This window comes from Phacochoerus africanus, chromosome 7 (assembly GCF_016906955.1).
Source record: "Phacochoerus africanus isolate WHEZ1 chromosome 7, ROS_Pafr_v1, whole genome shotgun sequence".
Lineage (NCBI taxonomy): Eukaryota > Metazoa > Chordata > Mammalia > Artiodactyla > Suidae > Phacochoerus > Phacochoerus africanus.
The window spans coordinates 25,650,279-25,673,844 of NC_062550.1; the positions used below are offsets into that span (position 1 = coordinate 25,650,279).

At 42.4% G+C, this 23,566-nt stretch overlaps 2 protein-coding genes across 2 annotated transcripts; one reads left to right on the forward strand and one right to left on the reverse strand.

The window, feature by feature from the left end:
- Positions 1-780: 780 nt before the first annotated feature.
- PTGES3 (prostaglandin E synthase 3) lies at positions 781-22,250 on the reverse strand. The gene is made up of 8 exons (XM_047786957.1): positions 21,898-22,250; positions 9,730-9,843; positions 9,510-9,579; positions 8,882-8,980; positions 5,847-5,936; positions 3,684-3,746; positions 2,559-2,583; positions 781-1,937 (listed from the first exon to the last, which is right to left on the reverse strand). Coding segments are annotated over exons 1-8 (483 nt in total). The 5' UTR covers positions 21,900-22,250; the 3' UTR covers positions 781-1,917.
- Positions 14,295-14,649, forward strand: LOC125130970 (translation machinery-associated protein 7-like). Its single transcript, XM_047786958.1, is given in 2 exon segments — positions 14,295-14,444; positions 14,447-14,649. Coding segments are annotated over 2 exon segments (192 nt in total). The 5' UTR covers positions 14,295-14,314; the 3' UTR covers positions 14,509-14,649.
- Positions 22,251-23,566: the final 1,316 nt, after the last annotated feature.

A 23,566-nucleotide genomic window follows, 5' to 3' on the forward strand; every position in this document is an offset into this window, starting at 1 on the left:
AACAGAGACACCAAATGTGGTTAATGTTTTAAGTCCACAGGCCTTAAGAGCATATTAGAATAAAACAGTAACTTAGAGTTAGAGTAAGCCTCAAGACATCTACCTGCCTCCCACCTCCTTCTGTACATTCTCCAGGTTGGTACAATGCTGGGTGAATCATGGCAAACACATTTGATGGTCAGCATACAAATGAAGTTCACTAAGACTTGTAGAAACTGGAGCGGAGTTCCCGTCGTGGCACAGTGGTTAACGAATCCGACTAGGAACCATGAGGTTTCGGGTTCAGTCCCTGCCCTTCCTCAGTGGGCTAACGATCCGGCGTTGCCGTGAGCTGTGGTGTAGGCTGCAGACGCGGCTCGGATCCCGCGTTGCTGCGGCTCTGGCATAGGCTGGCGGCCACAGCTCTGATTCAACCCCTAGCCTGGGAACCTCCATATGCCGTGGGAGCGGTCCAAAGAAATAGCAAAAAGACAAAAAAAAAATCATCTGGAAGTCATATACTTAACAATGCTCTATGCGTATCTATTACTACACTCCCCATCTAAGTTTTTATTCAGTGTATGTCCCAAGTCCTATCTAGCCTGTGATATGAACTCAGTGAATACAGCAATTACCTGAAGGATTAATCTTTGTATGCCCCAGCACTTTAACACTGCCTGGAACACGGGTCCTTAATTTCTGACATAAGAAAGTACTGAAAAAAGAAGCATTTCTATACAGGTATACAGGTACAGAGAAACTGGAGGGAATAAAAAGTGGGAGAATGCAGAAGCTCAAAGATTTAGAGGAGGACAACACATTTAGTTTTATTTCAATCAAATCACAACACTTTTCCAACTGTTGCAAAGTGCATCTACAATTTTCTATTACAGATCCACTTTTAAAAGGTTTCCTGTGATATTACAGCAAGCCTCTTTCTTTTTTTCCCAAACAGAGGAATATTCCCAAATTCTTCCTCAAGTAAAACTAAAAACTCATTCCAGTAAATGGCAATACATGAAATTACAGTAAACCAGACACTTGAAAGGATAGCCAAGAAGTCTTCCAACAGTTTATTAGAAAGAATGTAGACATTAAAAAAAAAAAAAAAAATCCCCACTGTCATGAACAAAATTGAGGTTTTCAGCCCAGGTACAAGCTGAATCAAAAAAAAAAAAAAAAAATCCAATAGTGTATTAACATTTTTCCCACTCATCTGCTATACTGACAGTGCAAATACAAATTTGGTCTAAATGTACAGACTTTCAAGCAACAATGTACAGCCTTTCTTCGTCCTCCATGCTAAGAGATGTAAAAGTTTAAGGGTCAAACAATACCAAATGTACAGGCTTCAAAACCATCTAAGTTAGGGCATTCACTAGTTTTAGCTAAGATACATCTGGAACACTGACAAGTGATCACTTACGTACAATAATGTGAAGTAAATTTCTTGAAAAATAAACTTTAGTGGAACAATCCTGAAGGATATACCAGAGGAACAACAGGTTACCAGATTAAGGTATTTGTTTCAGCCACTCTGAGTCCATATTCTAAAATCTAAAATTTAGTTACTTTCCCTAAGCCAAGAGCTTTCTATCATGTCAGTATCTATGTTATGAAGTAAAGGAGACTTAGGTGAAATGTTTTTATTTATCACAACTGCTTTATCAATTGCCTAAGGCCTCAACAGCATCATGGCAGTCTGGGAAATGTTCATGCATAAGGTTATTGCCTTAGCTGACTTAAAATTGCCCCATACAATGGTACATATCAACCCTTAGTGAAGCCTTTTTAAAAAAACAAACAGGTTGAAAAATGGGTTAAAGGAGGCAAATACAGAATCTGCCTTTAGAGCTATCAACTCAGGAATTCTCTTAATTATGAAACCTTTGAAGAGAAGTTATTTTTCTTCCTCAACATCCAGCGATGACACATTCCTTACTCCAGATCTGGCATTTCTGAAAAGATTTTTAAAAGATTAGTATAAATTAGAATAATTAAACAACTTGGAAGTCTTTTTTTCCCCTTCTTCTTTGGCCACCCCTCAGTATATGGAGTTCCCAGGCCAGGGATCAGATTGGAGCAGCAGTTGCACCAATGCATAGAAGTCTTATAATAGGAAAAAGTAGCCACCAACAACTAGTTCCCAAGAGAACTGGGTTGTCTTTTTTTTTTTTAAGCTTTTTTTTTAGGGCTGTACCCACAGGAAGTTCCCAGACTAGGGGTCTCATCGGAGCTATAGCTGCCAGCCTACACCACAGCCACAGCAACACCAGATCCGAGCTGCATCTGCAACCTACACCACAGCTCATGGCAACGCCAGATCCTTAACCCACTGAGTGAGGCCAGGGATTGAACCTGCAACCTCAGGTTCCTAGTCAGATTTGTTCCCATTGCACCACGATAAGAACTCCTGGTTGTCCTTTTCTAATTTTGAATCTCAAATCATTCAAATTTCAGCTTTGGCTATTTATTAGAGACCATAAAGAAATAATCATGTGTCTTCCAAGAACCGAAAAGAAATTAATTTCTCTATTTTGAGAGTTCAGTCTTTGATGTGAAACATCACTGATACTTACTTTCATCATCACTGTCTTGTGAATCCTGCAGAAAAGGAAATAAAAAAATTATTACCAAGTTGATCAAACATTCCTCTGCTAAACTGAACAGTTTGCCTTAAAAAACTGAGGCACTGTTACTTTTGACTGAGAAGTAGCAAAGATATGTGGTTATATCAATCTTATGAACTTAGCAAGACTTAAGAACAGGTTTACTTAAGATGAACAGATGTTTTTCTTCCTCTAAGATGTGTGTCTTTTGGTGGGAATTGAGCCCACCCTCTAAATCCCTTCCTATTAACCAGACTGAATCTTTTTTAAAAGTTAAAATATACTCGACACCCAGAATGAATCTTAATAGAAGATGGTTTCTCCTCTCTTGGCATTCAATGGAAGAGTAAGATGGCTCAATATGAAGACCACTGGAATGACGAAGACAATGAACTCTAATCCTAGTGTTGAATTGTCTATAAGTTATTTTCCAATGAACAACTTTCCTAAAGATGTTAACAGGATGCCAGTTGGGGAAATGCTGAGAACAGTGCTCCAGTATATCCTCCTTTTATAGATTTACAACATCCATCTATTTACAATAGGTCTCTCTGAAAAATCCTTCTGTAAAAGCTCTTCAATTTTTAAAAATAATTCCTAAACTAACTCTTAACTGAATAAGGTATATGTCTCTATACAGTAATTATTTTGAATTATAAATCTGAGCCCTGTAAGAATGGTCCATGGGATATCCATTTCCTAGTGATACCCATCCCTCAAAAATGGGCACATTTAAAAAAATTGCTTTTCCCTATATATGTATTTTTTAATGGATACAGCTGCAACATATAGAAGTACCCAAGCAAGGGATTAAACACAAGCCTCAGCTGCAATGTACGCTGAAGCTGCAGCCAACACCAGGTCCTTTACCCCATTATGCCAGGCTTGGGTAGAACCTGTACCTCTGCAGAGACCCGAGCCACTACAGTCGGATTCTTAACCCACCATGCCACATAGGGAACTCCTGCTTTTCCCTACATCTTTAAGAAAAAAACAAGTGCCAAAAAAAAAGGTGCAATCTTGAATCTATATAAAACAACCTGCAAATACATTCTTACTATTTAAGTAAACATAGAAAAGAATTTATAGACTTACATCATCTGCTCCATCTACTTCTGGTAAATCTACATCCTCATCACCACCCATGTTGTTCATCATCTATTTGAAGTGTAAAAATTAGTTTTAAAAATGACGTTAAATGAAGCCCTAATTATTAGGTTGCACGCTCCAGAATAAACCTTAAATCTGCCATAGATTTCCACCAATTAAAAAAAAAAATCTTAGGTACCTTCCTTTTTGGAAAAGGTAGTTTATAAGGTAATTACATAAAATCCTAAAAATTTGTAGGGAAGCTAAGTAACTTCAGAGGAAAAGTGAAGTTATTAAAATTCCTCCAACAAGATAACTATGTATGATGTAGAAATTAAACATCAAAATCCAGAACAGCAATCACCTCTTGTGGCTAAGGGGGAAAAAAGGGACTCTTTGTGAAGTTCCACATCTTTAACTAAGTGTATTACGGTATCCTCATTGTAGTTTTTGTTGTTTTTTAGAGCCCCACCTGAGGCATATGGAAGTTCCCAGGCTAGGGGTCAAATAGGAGCTGCAGCTGATGGCCTATGCCAGCCACAGCCACACCAAATCTGAGCTGCATCTACAACTACACCACAGCTTGTAGCAAGGCCAGATCCTTAACCCACTGAGCGATGCCAGGGATTGAGCCCGCATCTTCATGGATACTAGTCAGATTCTTAACCTGCTGAGCTACAGTGGGAATTCCCTCTAGTTTTAAATATTGTGAAGAACTAATGAATAACTTGAAATAAAGTCCTCTGGGCTGACTAGTTTATATAAAAGGCCTGAATATTGAACAAAAGGCTAAATACCAGTAACTAAATTAAAAACAGAAAATAAACATAATCCTTGAAAGAAAAAGTACACCCTGTAAAAAACCCTTCTATACTCAGAATAAACCAGGACCAACAATGGAGCATAGTTACATAAAGTATTAATTTACCATATTTAGTTATTTCTGATCATAAAGCAAGTAGTGTATTATTTTAAGAGGTACAAATAACCAGACTAAATAACTATTATCGGATAGGGACTTCGAAAATACATGCTTACCTGAACTTCAAAGTCAAAAGAGGCCTTAAAAAGATTCCTACTCAAATCTCTCAGTACAAAAATTCTGGGCAACAATACGAGTAGCTAATAAAGAGTGTTCCTATATCTGAAGACACTAGTGAATACTGGTTAAGTTTCTTCTAAGCAGGACAAATGCTCAAAATGTGCCAAACACAATGCTAGGTGCTCAGATACAATGTCAACAGACACAGAAATGAATACATTTGAGAACTATTTAGGAGGTAAAAACAAAATACAGACAACAAGGACAGCACTTAATGTTATACTGGATAGAGAGAGGCAGTGAAAGACAACAGTGTTAAGAAGTTGTGACTTGCACAGCTGGGTGAATGATGGCACCAATTACTATACCTAAGGAGTAGCATAGTTTAGCAGAATCACATGAAAACCTTTACCTCCCTTCTCTCTTTTGAAATCAAGGTGCCAGAGTCAGGTAGAAAGATGTTAAATTAGTTACATACATGAAAAGTTGGAAACTTACTCCTTTTAACTCTTTATTTTCAATGAAGAAATATAAAAGTACAATTAAAATTCAAATCACAGTGAGAAAGAGTGCATAGGTCTATCTTCAACTTATAATGTTATCTTTTCTGATTAACTTTACGGCAGCACATTTGATAAGACCTAGTCGACCTGCAGGAGTATCAGTGATCTTTTTCCCCCCTTTGGCCATAGTAATATGTACTTCAGTGACATCCTGGAAAAAAGGGCTTACTTAAAACCCTTTCCTTGATTCTGCAACTAAAATAACCCACACATCACTCACTGTACTTATCTTCACCATGATTCTGGTGTTTAAAGGTTTATATCCATATTGTATGGCTCCAAAATGCAAGCCAAGTTACTATACTGATTCTCCTTTAAAAAAAAAAAAATTATCCCAATGCTAGAATTAAAACTAGCTGTGTTGAAACAAATACACACTAATTTTTAAATATTCATTAGAAAATGTTAAATGACCATTGTAAAGATGTTTTTACTGCAAAACATTTATCTTGAAAATAAAATAACATACATCTTAAACATCACTAAATTCTAAAAACCAAATTAAATTGACTATACTGATATATACCTGGAGAGAGAGAAACGGAATTATTTAAAAGAACTTACCTCAGAGAAACGATCAAAATTAGACATGTCTTCATCTGAGTCATCTTCCCAGTCTTTCCAATTATTGAAGTCCACACTAAGCCAATTAAGCTATAGACCAACACAAATACCACCCTATGATCAGGTTATTTTGTACCCTTTGGTTCTGTACCTTAAAGACTTTTGTTTTTTGCTTTTTGCAGGGGTGGGGTAGGGAGAGGGTGGTAGCACGCCACACTCATGGCATGCAGAAATTCCCAGGCCAGGGATCAAGCCCACGCCACAGATGTGATCCAAGCCACAACAGTGACAACACTGTATGCTTAACATGCTGCATCACCTAGGACCTCCCCAAGACTAATTTTTTTTTTTTGGCTTTTTAGGGCCTCACTGGAGGCATATGGGGGTTCCCAGGCTAGGGGTCTAATCGGAGCTACAGCTGCTGACCTACACCACAGCCACAGCAACACCAGATCCGAGCTGAGTCTTTGACCTACACCACAACCCATGGCAAAACCAGATCCTTAACCCACTGAGTGGGGACAGGGATCAAACCCGCAACCTCATGTTTCCTAGTCAGATTTGTTCCCACTGTGCCATGAAGGGAACTCCCCATTCCCTTTCTTATGTTATCTTCCATCATGGTCTATCTCAAGAAACTGGATGTACTTCTTTGTGCTTTACAGGAAGACTTCATTGTTTATTCATTCTAAATGTAGTAATAATTTGCATCTACCAATCTCAAACTCCTCATTCATCTCACTCCCTCCCCTCTCAAATAAACTTTTTTTTTTGGGGGGGGGTGTCTTTTTGTCCTTTTGAGGGCCACACCCATGGCGTATGGAGGTTCCCAGGCTAGGGATCTAATCAGAGCTATAGCTGCCAGCCTATGCCACAGCAACACCGGATCCTTAACCCACTGAGCAAGGCCAGGGATCGAACCCACAACCTCGTGGTTCCTAGTTGGATTTGTTTCCACTGTGCCACAATGGGAACTCCCTAAACTTTTTTTTTTTTTTTAAGCTTTTTTAGGGCCACACCCACAGCACAAGAAAATTTCCATCCTAGGGGTTGAATTGGAGCTGCAGGTGCTGGCCCATGCCACAGCAACACATCACAGCAATTCCAGATCACGGCCAGGGATTAAATCTCATGGATACTAGTTGGTTTCATAACCTGATCCTGATGAGCCACAACAGGAACTTCCCCGAATAAACTTTTTTTGGGGGGGGTCTTTTTAGGGCCACACCCACATCACATGGAGGTTCCTAGGCTAGGTAGGGGTTGAATCAGAGTTGTAGCTGCTGACCTATGCCACAGCCACAGAAACACCCGATCTGAGCTGCGTCTGCAGCCTACACCACAGCTCACAGCAACAGTGGATCCTTAACCCATTGAGCGAGGCCAGGGATCGAACCCACGACCTCACAGTTCCTAGTTGGATTCGTTTCTGCTTTGCCATGACAGGAACTTCCCCAAATAAACTTTTAATAGTAAGTTTCAGGTCAGTGTTCTCATGCGGCTCAATGAGTTAAGGATTTGGTATTGTCACCAAAGTGGCTTGGGTTGCTGCTGTGGCAGGGGTTTGAACTCTGGCCTCTCATGCCAAGGGTACAGTCCAAAAAAGGCTAAAAAACAAAGTTTTGAGTATATATTATAACCCAACATCTGTGTCCCCACACCTGAAATTAACACAACTTTGTAAGTCAACCGTATTCCAATAAAATTAAAAACAAAACACTACCTGTGTACACTACAAAGTGATTACCCTCTAAGTCCACTTGCCAATTGTTACCATACCACTGACTCCTTGTACCCCTTCCCCTATGGTAACCACCAATCTGTTCTCTGAATCTATGAGTTTTGGTTTTGTTCATTCATCTGTTGTTAAAATTACATTTATCTTTTTACCTTCTGACTTATTTTACTTAGTGTATTATTCTCAAGGTCCATCCATGTTGCTGAAAACGGCCGAATTTCACATACACATTTTTTGGGTGTCACCTGTGGCATGTGCAAGTTCCCAGTGCCAAGGATCAAACGTGTGCCACAGCAGTGACCAGGGCCACTACAATGACACTGCGGGATACTTAACCCACTGTGCCACAGGGAACTCCAAAATTTCATTTTTTTCAATAGAATATACACAACACAGTTCATCCATTTTACCTATCAATGGAACCTATGGTTGTTTGCATATATTGGTTATTGTAAATAATGCTGCAATGAACAGAGGAATAGCATACATCTTTCCCAATTAGTGTTTTTATATTCTTTGGATAAATACCGAGCAGTGCAATAGCTGAATCATGTGGTAGTTCATCTTTGGAGAAAATATTCATACTGTTTTCCATAGTGGCTGCACCGATATACCATCCCAACAATATACAAAGGTTCCCTTTTCTCTACATTCTCTTCAACATGTTGTCATCTTTTTTTATTTGTTTTAGAGCCACCCTCAAGGCATATAGCAGTTCCCAGGCTAGGGGTCAAATCGGGAACTGTAGCTGCTGGCCTAAGCCACAGCCACAGCCACTCAGGATCTGAGCCGTGTCAGCAACCTACACCACAGCTCGTGGCAACACTGGATCCTTAACCCAATGAGCGAGGCCAGGGATCGAATCTACGTCCTCATGGATGTTAGTCAGATTCATTAACCACTGAGCCACAACAGGAACTCCTTATTTGTCTGATATTAGCCATTCTAATTGTGAGAGGTTATCTCGTAGAGCTATCAGTTATGAGGTGCTACCTCACTGTGGTTGTGATCTGCATGTCTTTAATAATTACTGATGTTGAACATCTTTCTAAATGCTTGCTGGATAGCTGTATGTCTTGTTTGGGAAAATGTCTATTAAATCCTCTCATTATTCAACTGAGTTGTTGTTATTGAGTTGTATGAATTCTTCATTTACTTTGGATATTATCAGATATGTGATTTGCAAATATATTCTCCCATTCACTAGGTTTGTCTTTCCATTTTGTTGATAGTTTTCTTTCCTGTATCTTTAGTTACTTAAAAATATTAAACTTAAAAAAAAAAAAAAGGAACCTACCTTCGCCCTTTCTTTTGTTAACCGTGGCCATGACTGGCCAGATTCTCCTTTTCGTAAACAACATAAAATTGATCTGTCCGTTCTTTTATGCTTGGAATCCTAAAAACAAAAATAAGACACCAGGGCTCATGGCAATGCCAGATACTTAACCTACTTTGAGGCTATGGATCAAATCCGCATCATGATGATACTAGTTGGATTCATTTCCACTGTGCCACAATGCAAACGCCTCTCCTACTTTTTTACCCTATACTTTCTCTAAACCCTGAAACACCTCTACACTACTAGAGATTTCAGAGGCTATCCAATTGCAAGGAAACCACCACTTTTCCCTTACCTGCACAGGTTAATAAAACCTTAGAAAAATTAACTCAATATGGTAAAATCATAAAACATACTTAGATGTGCCTATATTTAAATAAGACAAACCCCAAGAGTACTACCCTTACATCAACTACACCCCAATCTAAAAAAAAGGTAGTTAGAATGGGGAAAATAATGCAAGATGTATAATTACACTTAGCCTCTGAACTGTTAAAAAATTCAGTGCTTATCTCTAATAATGAGTATTTAAATTATGTCCATTTCCTCACAGTTTAAACTGGGACTAAAGAGCAAGACTACTTACATTTGGATCAATACAGTGAAAAAGATCAATTTCATTTAAATGTTTAAAATTATCACTTCCTCCAAGACAACTGTACAAAAAAAAAAAAAAGAAAAAAAAATTAGTCTCTTCAAAAAGGCGTATTAGCAGTAACTTCAGCAAAAACAAAAACAAGCAAACCAAAGTTATTCAAGTTGTGTGAAACTAGCTTCTTTACTCAATGGTGTAAATAATAATTTACCTGAATGTAAGCTTGGACTTTTCAAAATTTACATTAACATCTTTACTGTCTTCAACACAAAATTCAATGAAGACATAGTCCCTTCGATCGTACCACTTTGCAGAAGCAGGCTGCCTACAAAGAGATAAAATTAGACAAAGGTAAGCTGGAATTCACTAACTGAATGTTTACATAACCCTCACAATTTAGCATGTGAGTAAAGTACTTCTGTGTGCCATCACAGCATTGATTATTTCCAGGCAGTTTATTACAATTTCAAATGTAAACTAGGGAGTTCCCGTTGCGGCCCAGTGGAAACAAATCTGACTGGGAACCACAAGGTTGTGGGTTTGATCCTTGGCTTTGCTCAGTGGGGTAAGCTCCGGTGCTGCGGTGAGCTGTGGTGTAGGTCAAAGACCCAGCTCAAATCTGTTGTTGCTGTGGCTGTGGTGTAGGCTGGCAGTTGGAGCTCCGATTTGACCTGTAGCCTGGGAGCCTCCATATGCCTTGGGTGCGGCCCTAAAAAGGGGAAAAAAAAAAGTAAACTACATTTTACCCTACATTTGCATTCCAAGCTGAAATTACCAACCCAAAGGAGTAGAAGTTTAAAGTCCCAAAGCTGCAGCCAACTTCTAATTGCTCAACAACATTTTTACATGACTGTTAAACTTGACTAGCCATACTCTACTCTGGAACACTGCTATCATATCTGAAGTTAAAAATTAGAGAAGGCAAGAAGATCCTGTTATGTATGGCTCAGCGAGTATGTAGCCTTGAGATGCGAGTTCAATCCCCCGGCCTCGCTCAGTGGGTTAAGGGTTAAGGATCTGGCATTACCACAAATGCAGCTTGGATCTCGCATTGCTGTGGGTGTAGTGTAGGCCAGCAGCTGCAGCTCTGATTCTACCCCTAGCCTAGGAAGTTTCATATGCTGTGGGTGCAACTATAGAAAAAAGAAAAAGAAACAGAAATGGTAATCTCCAACGTTAACCAGATAATCCCATCCTTAAAAAGCACTACTAACAATAACAAAAAATGGCAATGAACACACTAGGGCCAAAATACTACTTAATTCCAACTAAAAGGAAATACCTATAGAGAAATTGTAGACTCTAGCTCCAAGCTTGGGACAGCCCTCAGTATAGATGAAGCTATTTATTAGAAACAAGATCAGGGGAGTTCCCGTCGTGGCACAGTGGTTAACGAATCCGACTAGGAATGATGAGGTTGCGGGTTCAGTCCCTGTCCTTGCTCAGTGGGCTAACGATCTGGCTTTGCCGTGAGCTGTGGTGTAGGTCGCAGACGCGGCTCGGATCCCACGTTGCTGTGGCTCTGGCGTAGGCCGGTGGCTACAGCTCCGATTGGACCCCTAGCCTGGGAACCTCCATATGCCGCGGGAGCGGCCCAAGAAATAGCAACAACAACAATAACAACAACAAAAGACAAAAAAAAAAGAGAGAGAGAAACAAGATCAGGAGGCAAAAATTAAGAGTCTCTCGGAGTTCTCATCATGGCTTAGTGGTAACGAATCTGACTAGGAACCATGAGGTTGCGGGTTTGATCCCTGGCCTTGCTCAGTGGTTAAGGATCCAGCATTGCTGTGAGCTGCGCTGTAGGTCGCAGACACGGCTCAGATCTGGTGTGGCTGTGGCTGTGGCTGGCAGCAACAGCTCCGATTAGACCCCTAGCCTGGGAACCTCCATGTGTCGCAGGTGCGGCCCTAGAAAAGGCAAAAAGACAAAAAAATAAAATAAAATAAAATAATTAAGAAAAAAGAGTCTCTCTTTCCTTGGCTATTACGATTTGGACAATTTGAAAGAATAACTGCAAATTGATCGAAATATGTTGAAACTCTCTGGGTTTCTATTAATTAAAAATACATAGGGAGTTTCTGCAGCAGCTCAGGAGGAGCAAACCTGAGTAGTATAAATGAGGATATGGGTTGGATCCCTGGCCTCATTTTGTAGGTTGGGGATCTGGAGCTGCCACAAGCTTTGACACAGGCTGCAGACGAATTTTGGATCCTGCGGCTGTTGCCCGCAGCTGCAATTCTGATTCAACCCCTAGAATCTGTGAACCTTTATATGCCACGGGTGAGGCCCTAGAAAGCAAAAAACACACACAAAAGCTCTTTTGTGGTACAGAAATTAAGGCAGCAATGACACCAGCTCCTTAACCCACTGAGCCACTAGAAAATTCCTCATATTTCAAAAAAAAAAAAAAAGTTACTGGCGTTCCCGTCGTGGCTCAATGGTTAACAAATCCGACTAGGAACCATGAGGTTGTGGGTTCGATCCCTGGCCTTGCTCAGTGGGTTAAGGATCCGGCGTGGCCGTGAGCTGTGGTGTGGGCTGCAGATGCAGCTCGGATCCCCAAGTTGCTGTGGCTGTGGCATATGCTGGTGGCTACAGCTCCGATTCAGCCCCTAGCCTGGGAACCTCCATACGCCATGAGTGCGGCCCCAGAAAAGATGAAAAAAAAAAAAAAACCAAAAAAATCCAAAAAACCAACACAAGAACATGAGACAGATTATTTACAGCCTATAAAGCCTAATATTTACTAAGTGACCTCAATCTAATAAAAAACCTAAAAAATATAGGCGTTTCTTCTGTGGAACAGTGGGTTAAGGATCCAGCATTGCTACAGATGTGGCATAGGTCACAGCTGTGCTGGGATTCAATCCCTGGCCCAGGGAACTTCCACTTGCTGTGCACAAGGCCAAAGAAAACAAAAACTTTCTCCTATTAATACAGAGAAAGGCTGATTTAGCTTTAGCTCCTTAACTATGTTCACTTTATCTCTTGCTTTATACAAACATTTGTAAAAATCCTAACTACTGTTCAGGTCTGTCAATTCATTTTATTTTTTTGGTCACACCTGTGCCACCCAGTGACCCAAGCTGCTGCAGTGACAATGCCAGAGCCTTAACTGGCTGCACCACAAGAGAACTTCTGAATTCATTTGATTTATTTATTTTTTTGTCTTTTTGCCTTTTCTAGGGCTGCTCCCGTGGCATATGGAAGTTACCAGGGTAGGGGTCTAATCAGAGCTATAGCCACCGGCCACAACCACAGCAGATCCGAGCCGTGTCTGCAACCTACACCACAGCTCACAGCAACGCTGGATCCTTAACCCACTGAGCAAGGCCAGGGATCAAACCCGCAACCTCATGGTTCCTAGTCGGATTCGTTAACCACTGAGCCATGATGGGAACTCCCCTGAATTCACTGTAATAGTAACCTACCTACAGATGCAAAAACTTTACCTCTGCATCCATTAGGAGAATAGGACACTACCTAAAGCAAAAAATACCCAAGAAATCCCACTGTGGGACATTGACAGTTCTTCTAATAATTACTTCCAAGCTCAACTTTAGGGTTATGTCTATTCAAGCAACTAAATTTTGTATAACCTAAAATTCTCTTAGTTTGTCTCAAAAAGACAGAATGGAAACCACCTTTGCTCCCAAATATTGTGTTTTTATTTTAGGTCCCACTGATGGCACACAGAAGTTTCTGCACCAGGCTAGAGACTGAATCCAAGCCACAGCAGCAGCAACACCGGATCTTCTAACCCGCTGTGCTGGGCCAGGGATTGAATCCGTACCTCCTTGACCTGAGCCAAAAATGACCTGAGCTGCAGTCGTGTTCTTAACCTAATGTACATGGCAGGAACTCCACAAATACCATTTTCAACAAACAGAACTTGGTGGGGTTTATCTTTCATTTGTAGAAAATCAAAAGCACCCCTCACTTTAAAAAAAATGGATGCACCAGTGCAATGATCTGAATGCACGCCACCCCTTCCCCCCAAATGCATGCCCTCTAATACTCAATGTGATGGTATTAGAAGGTAGAACCTTTGGAACATACTTAGGTCATGAGAATAGAATCCTCATAAATAGTATTTCATTGTAAGAGAGGCTCCAAAAGACCTCTAAGCCCCTTTCACTGCTATGAGGACACAGCAAGAAGCTACGAATCAGGATGTGGGCCCCTTCACCAGCCTGCAGCAAACAGTGGACAATAAACTGCTGTTGATAAACTACCCTGCAACTATTTTGTTACAGTAACCCAAACAGACTAAAATAAAATAACCAGCAAAGCTAAATGGAATAAATCTGCTAAGTAACATTTCCCAGTTACTGTAATTCTTCTAATAGTTTACTATGTGTAAAGCAGACTGAATTAAAAAACTTTTAGGAGTTCCCGTCGTTGCACAGTGGTTAACGAATCCGACTAGGAACCATGAGGTTGTGGGTTCGATCCCTGGCCTTGCTCAGTAGGTTATGGATCCGGTGTTGCTGTGAGCTGTGGTGTAGGTCGCAGACACGGCTCAGATCCCACGTTGCTGTGGCTCTGGTGTAGGCCAGAGACTGTAGCTCTGATTCAACCCCTAGCCTGGGGACCTAGGGAGTGGCCCTGGAAAAGGCAAAAAGAAAAAAAGAAAAGGCAAAAAGACAAAAAACAAACAAAAAACAAACAAAAACCCCCACAACTTTTATAAACTACTAAGACAGCTATATCATATGTAACTTGGGGTAAGTTCATAAAACTTAAGATTGAAAACCAAGTTAGGAGGGTCTGGGGAAGGGGCGGTAAGCGCCATGTCGGGCCGCGAAGGTGGCAAGAAGCCGCCCCTGAAGCAGCCCAAGAAACAGGCCAAGGAGATGGATGAGGAAGATAAGGCATTCAAGCAGAAACAAAAGGAGGAGCAAAAGAAACTCGAGGAGCTAAAAGCAAGGCCACGGGGAAAGGCCCCTCGGCCACCGGTGGAATTAAGAAATCTGGCAAAAAGTAAACTGTTCCATTGTGCCTGAGGCAATGATGATTCCATTCCTGTTTAAACATCTGGATTCCCTGCTATAACATCTTTTGCCACCTATAGCTAGAATGAAGTGTTGTCTTGGAACCTATTGTACATTTAAGAATAAACTTTTGTTAAAAAAAAAAAAAAGAGAGAGAAAAAAAGAAAACCAAGTTAGGACTAGGTCATAGCTGTCCCTGGCCACAGCAGAAAAGAATTTATTCCGTAACTGGGTAAATAAAAAAATAATATTATTGAGGAATTTCCCTGCGGCTCATCAGGTTAAGGATCCAGCACTGTCACTGCTGTAGCTCTAGCTACAGCTGAGGCACGGGTTTGATCTTTGGCCCAGGAACTTCTGCACGCTGTGGGTGCAGCGAAAAAACAAAAAACAGAGAGTTCTCATTGTGGCCCAGCAGAAACAAATCCGACTAGTATCCATGAGGATGAGGGGTCAATTCCCGGCCTCACTTAGTGTGTCAGGGACCCACCATTTCCCTGTGGGTTCCCAGACGTGGCTTCGGAAAGGCTGGCAGATGCAGCTCCAATTTGACCCCTAGCCTGGGAACTTTCATATGCCATGTGTGCGGCCCTAAAAACCAAACAAACAAAAAACCACAAAAAACCCCAAACCAAAACCCCAACAACAACAAAAAATTAATTGTATCTATCATTCTTTTGTTGTTGTCTTTTTAGGGCTACACCTGTGGCATATGGATGTTCCCAGGCTAGAGGGTGGGAATCAGAGCTGCAGCTGTCAGCCTACACCACAGCTCACGGCAATGCTGGATTCCCCAACCCACTTAGTGAGGCTGGGTATGTAACCCGTCCCGTATCCTCATGGATACTAGTTGGATTTGTTTCTGCTGCATTACAATCAGAACCCTTCATTCTTTTACAACTTTGGATATCTTGAGAGAGAAAAAAATTTCTATATATAATAGAATTTTATAGCATATAACTTGTCTCTATAACCAATACTATGACCAAAGCACCAACACATTTTTTCCCTCAGAATTTCCAACATTCCTAAGTTTTTCATAAGCAGGTACTCGAACCATTACACAGCAAACGTGAAAAATTGTGAGGTCTGTACCTAAGAATTTAGTGAAACAAAATCTTTGGTGTTCAAGTGAGAACCTCAAAGTTCTTTTTTTTGAGGGGGGCCCACACCCTTGGCACATGTAAGTTCTCAGGCCAGGGACTGAACCCTCGCCACAGCAGTGACAATACCAGATCTTTGACCCGCTGCACCACAACTCCCATAAAAATCCTAATTACTATCGTAATAATTCAAATTTGGATCCCTGAAACATATTGCTTAGATCAACCTCATGGGATACATGGATATGCTAATTGACAATAACCTTAACGATAAAATAGACAAATATTTTTAAACCTATCAAGTCTTGTTTTTTGTGTATGTGTGGCCATGGCTTCCACAAGCAAGTTCATTCCTCGCCATGAATCAAATCCGCACCACAGCTGTAACCAGACCTACAGCAGTGATAATCCTGGATCCTTAACTTGCTGAGCCACAAGGAACTCACAAACCTCTTAAGTTTGTTTTGCTTTTTAGGGCCGAACCTGTGGCATATGGAAGTTCCCAGGCTAGGGGTCAAATCAGAGCTGCAGCTGCCAGCCTATACCACAACCACAGCAACGCAGAATCCGAGCTGCGTCCGCAACCTACACCACAGCTCAGGTCAACGCCGGATCCTTAACCCACTGAGCCAGACCAGGGATTGAACCCGCAACCTCATAGATCCTAGTCGGATTCATTTCCACTGCGCTACGACGGGAACTCCAGATTTATTTTTTGTCTTTTTGCCATTTCTTGGGCCACTCCCGTGGCATATGGAGGTTCCCAAGCTAAGTGTCGAATTGGAGCCATAGCCGCTGGCCTATGCCAGAGTCACAACAACACGGGATCCGAGCCGCGTCTGCAACTTACACCGCAGCTCACGGCAACACCGGATCTTAACCCACTGAGCAAGGCCAGGGATCGAACCCACAACCTCATTGTCCCTAGTTGGATTCGTTAACCACTGAGCCACGACGGGAACTCCTAACTCCAGATTTTTTAAAAGAATTTGAGGAGTTCCTGCAGTAGCACAGGTTCGATCCTCTGCCTAGCACAGTGAGTTGAGAATCCAGTGTTGCCACAGCTGCAGCTTGGGTCATGAATGTGGCTGGGATCTGTTCCCTGGCCTGGGAGCTCCATAGGCTGTGGGGCAGCTAAAAAAGAAAAAAAAAAAATTTTTTTTTTTTTTTTGAGAGGAGAAAGGAGAAGGATAGAATCTGTTTAAAGGGAATTTGTGGCAATCAGCCAGTTAAAATAAAGATCAGGAGTTCCCACTGTGGCAGTGAGTTAAGGAACCAGCATTTTCACAGCTTTGGCTAAGATTCAATTTCTGGCCCAGGGAACTTCCACATGCCACGGGTTGGACCAAAAAAGGAAAAAAAGAAGAGAGAAATATCAGTCTGACCAAAACATAACCAATATGCTAAATATTCCCAAAATAAACAGCTCACCAAGTCAAATGTACCTTGAGGTTATGTTTTGACTTGGTGGTCCTTTTCCTGATTTCTCAGAATATAGCAAAGCCTCAATTAATAGAATCTAAAATCTGAAATCTGATTTATAGATGACTCACCACCTTTATCTTTCAACTACCGACCACCAATCTACTTTCCAATCTATCAGATATAATTGAATCTACAAACCATAGAAGATCCCAGTTAGTCCAAACCCTTACCATCAAGCACCTCATGTAGACAAGCCTTACTGTATTTGTTCAGAGATTTAGACTTTGAACTTTATTCAATAAACAAACACTTATTGAACATGATGCCAGAAAACTATTCTGGATCTACAACTGTCAACAAAGCAGATAAGGAGTTACCACTGTGTCGTCTCTACAGTTAAAGGACAGAAGTTTGATCCTCTGCCTAGCACAGTGGGTTAAGGGATCCAATACTGCAACTGTGACTGGGATCTGATCCCTGCCCCCAGAACTCCATATGCTGCAGGGCAACAGCAAAAAAAGGCAGATAAAAAAAATTTCTGCCCTTAAGCTTACATTCAAGATGTATGAAATTCAGCCCCAAATTCTTCTCCTAAAGGAACACTGGCATAAAAGGATCAGATCCATTGCTAGCCATGGCTTTTCATTTTTTTCTTTTTAGGGCATCACCACAGCATAAGAAGTTCCCAGGCTAGGACTTGATGCAGAGCTGCAGCTGCCAGCCCACACCACAGCTCACAGCAATGCTGGATCCTTAACTCACTGAGCAAGTGGAATTAAGTCTGCATCCTCACGGATAACAGTCAGGTTAATCCACTGAGACACAACGGGAACTCCAAGGCTTATCTCCTTTTTTGGGGCTTCTTTTTGTGGCATTTGAAAGTTTCCAGGCTAGGGGTCAAATTGGAGCTATAGTTGCTGGCCTACACCACAGCAACTTGGGATCCAAACCACACCTGCAACCTATGCCACAGCTCATGGCAAAGCTGGATCCTTAACCCACTGAGCTAGGCCAGTGATTGAACTCGTGTCCTTATGGATACTAGTCAGGTTTATTACCTCTGTGCAACAACAGGAACTCCTGGATTATCTTTCTTAACATATAAATATGCAATGAATCATTACGTTTTTAGTTATCAGTACTCTGAAAGATACCTGATCTATAATTGTCTTTAATATATCTACATTACGATATTCTCTAATAGTATACAACCTCATATGCTATATTCAGAAGTTATCAACAATAGTCCCTTTGTGAATTTATTGTTTTTCTTAACCCACAGTGGGAACTCCTAAACTCTAAGAATAGTAGTCAGAAGACTACTAGAGCTTTAATAATGGCATTATGCATCTCCTACATTCAGGAAAAACTAAACAGTTCTAACAAGTAAAAGATTCTTTAAGACTAGTTTCACTCATCTTTTATACATCTCAAAAAAAAATTTTTTTTCTGGCCTTTTCTAGGGCTGTACCTGAGGCATATGGAGGTTCCCAGGCTAGGGGTCTAATCGGAGATATAGCCACCAGCCTATGCCACAGCCACATGGGATCCAAGCCACGTCTGCAACCTACACCACAGCTCACAGCAACACCAGATCCTTAACCACTGAGCAAGGCCAGGGACCAAACTCGCAACCACTGTGCCACGACGGGAACTCCTATCTCAAAGTTTTTTTTTTCCTTTCATTACAGCTGGTTTACAGTGTTCTGTCAATATTCTACTGTACAGTAAGGTGACCCAGCCACACATCCATGTATACATGTTCATTTCTCACATTATCATGCTCTATCATAAGTGACTAGCTACATTTCCCAATGCTATACAGCAAGATCTCATTGCTTATCCATTCCAAAGGCAATAGTTTGCATCTATTAACCCCAAATTCCCAGTCTACCCCAATCCCTCCCCCTTGGCAACCACAAGTTTGTTCTCCATGTCCATGATTTTCTTTTCTGCGGACAGGTTCGTTTATGCTGTATATTAGATTCCAGATATAAATGATATTATACGGTATTTGACTTTCTCTTTCTGACTTACTTCACTTAGTAAAGCAAAGTAAGATTTTAACCAATGCCAGCGATACTCACAGTTTGTCTCTGACCATTCGTTACTTTAAGTACAAGATACCAGAAAGAATGACCTCAAATAGCTCATAACTAAAGCATTTTATCTTACATCTCGTGTTAATAGATAAATAGGTCCAACCTAAAATTAGAGTTAAAATAACTAAAAAATAAAAATAAAAAAAAAGGAGGTAAAGTAGCACCCCCTGCAGGGGATTTGAGCTGGTCTTAAAAGGAGCAGTCCTAAAATCCCAGCCTTCTCCAGTTGAGACGGCTTTTATGCAAACTATTGGACAAAACTTTAAAAACTTGATTAAAAGAAATCTACCTAGAAAATCATGACTGAAGAGCAATCACATGATAAAAAAATACACTCTAAAACCTTCAAGATGTCCAGCATAAAAGTCTCTCCAGGAGTTCCCAGCCTGGGCCAGGAGAAACGAATCCGACTAGGAACCATGAGGTTGCAGGTTCGATCCCTGGCCTCACTCAGTGGGTTAAGGACCCAGCATTGCCATGAGCTGTGTGGTGTAGGCAGCAGACCAGGCTCAGGCCTGGCATTCGCTATGGCTGTGGCGTAGGCCAGCATCTGTAGCTGATTCAACCCCTAGCCTGGGAACCTCCAGATGCCACAGGTGCAGCCTTAAAAAGCAAAAAAAAAAAAAAAAAAAAGTCTCTCCACAGCTAAAAAAAACGTTTATAGAACCCAACAAAATGAATCTTCATCAGCCAGATTCTTCCTAGAGCTGGATGACCCATCAGAAGTCTTTTCCGGAGTTCCCGCTGTAGCTCAGTGGTTAAAGAACCCGACTAGGAACCATGAGGTTGCGGGTTCAATCCCTGGCCTTGCTCAGTGGGTTAAGGATCCAGCGTTGCTGTGAGCTGTGTAGGTTGCAGACGCAGCTCAGATCCCAAGTTGCTGTGGCCCTGATGTAGGCTGACGGCTACAGCTCTAATTAGGCCCCTAGCCTGTGAACCTCTATATGCTTCGAGTGCGGCCCTAGAAAAGACAACAACAAAAATAAAAGAAGTCTTTTCCAGCTCAAGTAACTGACTGGTAATATTCATCTTGTAAATTCATTCAGTCATTAATTAATAAGATCCCCTAAAGAATTTGCAAGATGTCATATATTGACTAAACAGAGTAAAATTTACCCGGTCTCTTCAAAACACTCATTTTCAAAATAGCATTCTTCTAATTATAGATTGCTTTTTGGAATACTGATTGTTAGACTTTTCATTGAGTTCTTTATATAACTTAACATTTCTTAACTATTTACCAATTCTACATGATCTCTGAAAAGTGTTTCTACTTCAAACCATATTAAACATGTTATCTCTTCATGTAAAGATATTTCTTGTTCCGCTACATTAATTTACTAAAAGTTGGTAATGCTTTATCTCCAGATTCATTTTCTCACAAATAACAATCCTGCTACATTATTTGGAATAGAAATTTCAAAGAGAAAAGTACAAGTTCTTTTACACAGATTAAAGTCTTCTATTAGATACCACTTCTTGGGATGGGGGAAATCCTTCCAAAATTCTAACATGTCATTTTACAGGAATACATGCGTTCTTCTCAAACCTTCTTCTCCATCAATTGGCTACAGTGTATCCTTATTCATTTAGACATCTAGTTCAATATACTCACCACAAATGTCACCATTTTACTAGGTAAACCCTTGAAAATCCATTACTTTTTATAGAAATAAAAATTCTTCCCCTCAATTAATCTCCATAGGTAACTTTCAGGAGTACGTGGTACCAAAAAACTGTAAAATAGGCAGTTCTCACATCTGAAAAGGTAAGGCTTTTCCTGAAAAGAATATAAAGCTGGGAAGTGGCAATGCAAGAGACGGCACTCGGTTAAAATGTTTTCCTTTATCATAAAACTAAGACTTTTAAAAGATCTGAAATTACCCCCACGTAAACAAACTTAAGGCAACAAAAAGGCAATTACCTACCTGTTTCATCCTTAAATTAAAACAGGATAACGAAACCTCACCTAAAGTTTCACAGAAAATATCCCTAAGTATCTTTCAACTCCAACAAGTGCAGAACTCCCTGCTCAATTGTAAAGCCTCGCTACCAGGGAAACGGCTGAGTTTTGGCAACCTTCACTCCCTTCGCGAGACTGGAGTTAAGAGGAAGCCTGGAAAGACCCATACTCTGGCAATCACGACACCGAGAGGGAAGTAAGTTGCGGCGACAGCATGGCCTCCCTCCCTCCAGTTGCCTAGCAGTACCTGTCGCTCGCAGTGGAGGGCCGCGTGGTGCCTTACGAAGAGCACCAGCAGCTGTGGGGTAGCACCCACCGCAGGTGCACTTGTCCCCGGGCCTGGTCCCAGCATCACACAGAGGCAGAAGCAGACCTAGGTCGCTAGGAGCGGAGTGGCAGCCCACGAGGGTCCACGCCTCCGAGGCGCCCGCGTGGCCAAAAGCTCACAGGAGAGTAAGGCCTAAGGCTAAGTTACGAAGAGTTGGGAGCAGCCCTCACTGCCGAAGGGGGAAAGTGGGGTTTCCGGCACGGGGAAGCAAAGGGACGGTTTAGAGATGGGGGAAGCGGACATCTGGAGGAAAAATGTCCTCCACCCGCCAACGGTAACCGGAACAAGGATACTGGACCTCCCACCCCCAAGCAAGAACGAATGCTACCGAAGGGGAAAAAGCCGAGGGGGCCGAAAGCGGGGGAGGGGAAGGGATGGCTTCCCGGCACACACACCCCCCCCCCCGCGCGGCCTCGGCCTCCCTCCAGGGCGACCTTCCCTGGGTGGCGTGTCGCACTCACATCGTGAACGGGGCAAGGGGACGGGCGAACGGGTGGGCGGGCCTCTCCGGCGGCAGCTGGTAGGCAGTCGACTCCTCTCCGGTGGCGACTCTGGCGTCCTCTCCCCGGTTGCGGCCTCTTTTCGCTTTTCCCTCAAGCGACGGCGGCGGCGGCGGGCTAGACCTGGGTTCCCAGAATGCACCGCGCGGGCAGCGCGACTCCTCCGGTCGGGGAGAAGAGGAAAGTGTAGGAAAAGGGGCGCGAGAACGGAGAATGAACGTGCGTGCGTGCGAGCGAGGGGTGGTGAGGCCGGGCGGCGGCTGGTGACGCAGCAAAATGCCCGGGCCCAGCCGCCGCGCGTGCGCACTCTTTGTTTTCGGGCTCCTGCGCGGCTTTCTAGAGATATCTACGGAAAGGGCGGGGCTTCCCAGCTCCTTCGCGATCCTTCCCGGGGCTGGCCCCGCCCCACGTCGGCTGCCTCCGGCCCGACTGGTTCCCGCCGCTTTGCCCGCTCCCCCCTCCTCGCGGTGGAAACCGTTGGCCTCCTAACCGCCCTGCCACGCGCCTTGGGCGATCTCCCCGAGAAACGGTCGCGTTAACCGAGGGAGGAAGGCCGAGGCGGATGGACGCAGAGTCTGGAGGCTTGAAAAGTGAAATAGGGGATCGGTTACTTGAGGGAGTAAATCGGCTCACTGAGAAAACCAGTCTACGGCAAAAAAATGGGCAAAGCCTCCGCTGGTGATATTTGAGGGAAAGGGCTAACCTGAGTCACAGGCCTGGGTCCTCCTCGCCGTCTTTCTGAGGGGTGGAGACCCTGTCCAGGGGCCGCGGAAATTTGAGGTCTTTGGCTGACCGGCATTTGCACCTGCTTTGATGAGAGAGGAAAGTTATTAAATGAGTCTTAAGTTTGCGGGAATGGAGAGACCAGGACACTTGGAGTCTCCAGGCTGATCCTGTAGGGGAGGGGGGAATCCTCATCTTTTTTCAGCTGTTACCTGGTTAGGTGCTAATGGGTGTTACTAACCAAGAGAATCAAAATGGTAACTTGTCCACTCTAGAAATCGCTTAGCCGGGAAGTAAGGGAGAAATACATCAATACGCTGCTTGTTAGGACACAGAGGAGGTTTAAGGAAAGTGCCGTAAGACGTGTTTTGGAGGCTTCATATGCAGCATTAATTAGTGTCTATGCTATGCAAGGCAGGTGTTGGGAACTACAGACATTGGACCCTAGGCTCCAATCCTGTTAAGGAAAGTTAAACCCCAGCTCTCAAATACTGTGATTCTGGAGTTCCATTGTGGCTCAGCAATAACAAACTGGATTATCCATGAGGATGCGGGTTCGATCCTTAGCCTCAGTGGGTTAAGGGTGGGGAGCTGCCATCAGCTGTGGTGTAGGTTGCAGATTGTGGCTCAGATCTGGCCTTGCTGTGGCTGTGGGTAGGCCAGCAACTACAGCTCTGATTTGACCCCTAGCCTGGCAGCTTCCATATACTGCCCACGTAGCCCTTAAAAAAAAAAAAAAAATACTGTCATTCTAAGGAGCCTACTGCTTATTTCAGAAAACAAAATACACTATGGGAACTCTGATTTTCTTTTTCAACCCTTTAAAAATGTAAAAATCATTCTCGAAGGCCATGCAAAGATTAGTGGTTGCAGAAAGTTTACCAATCTCTGACCTAGGTAATCCAGA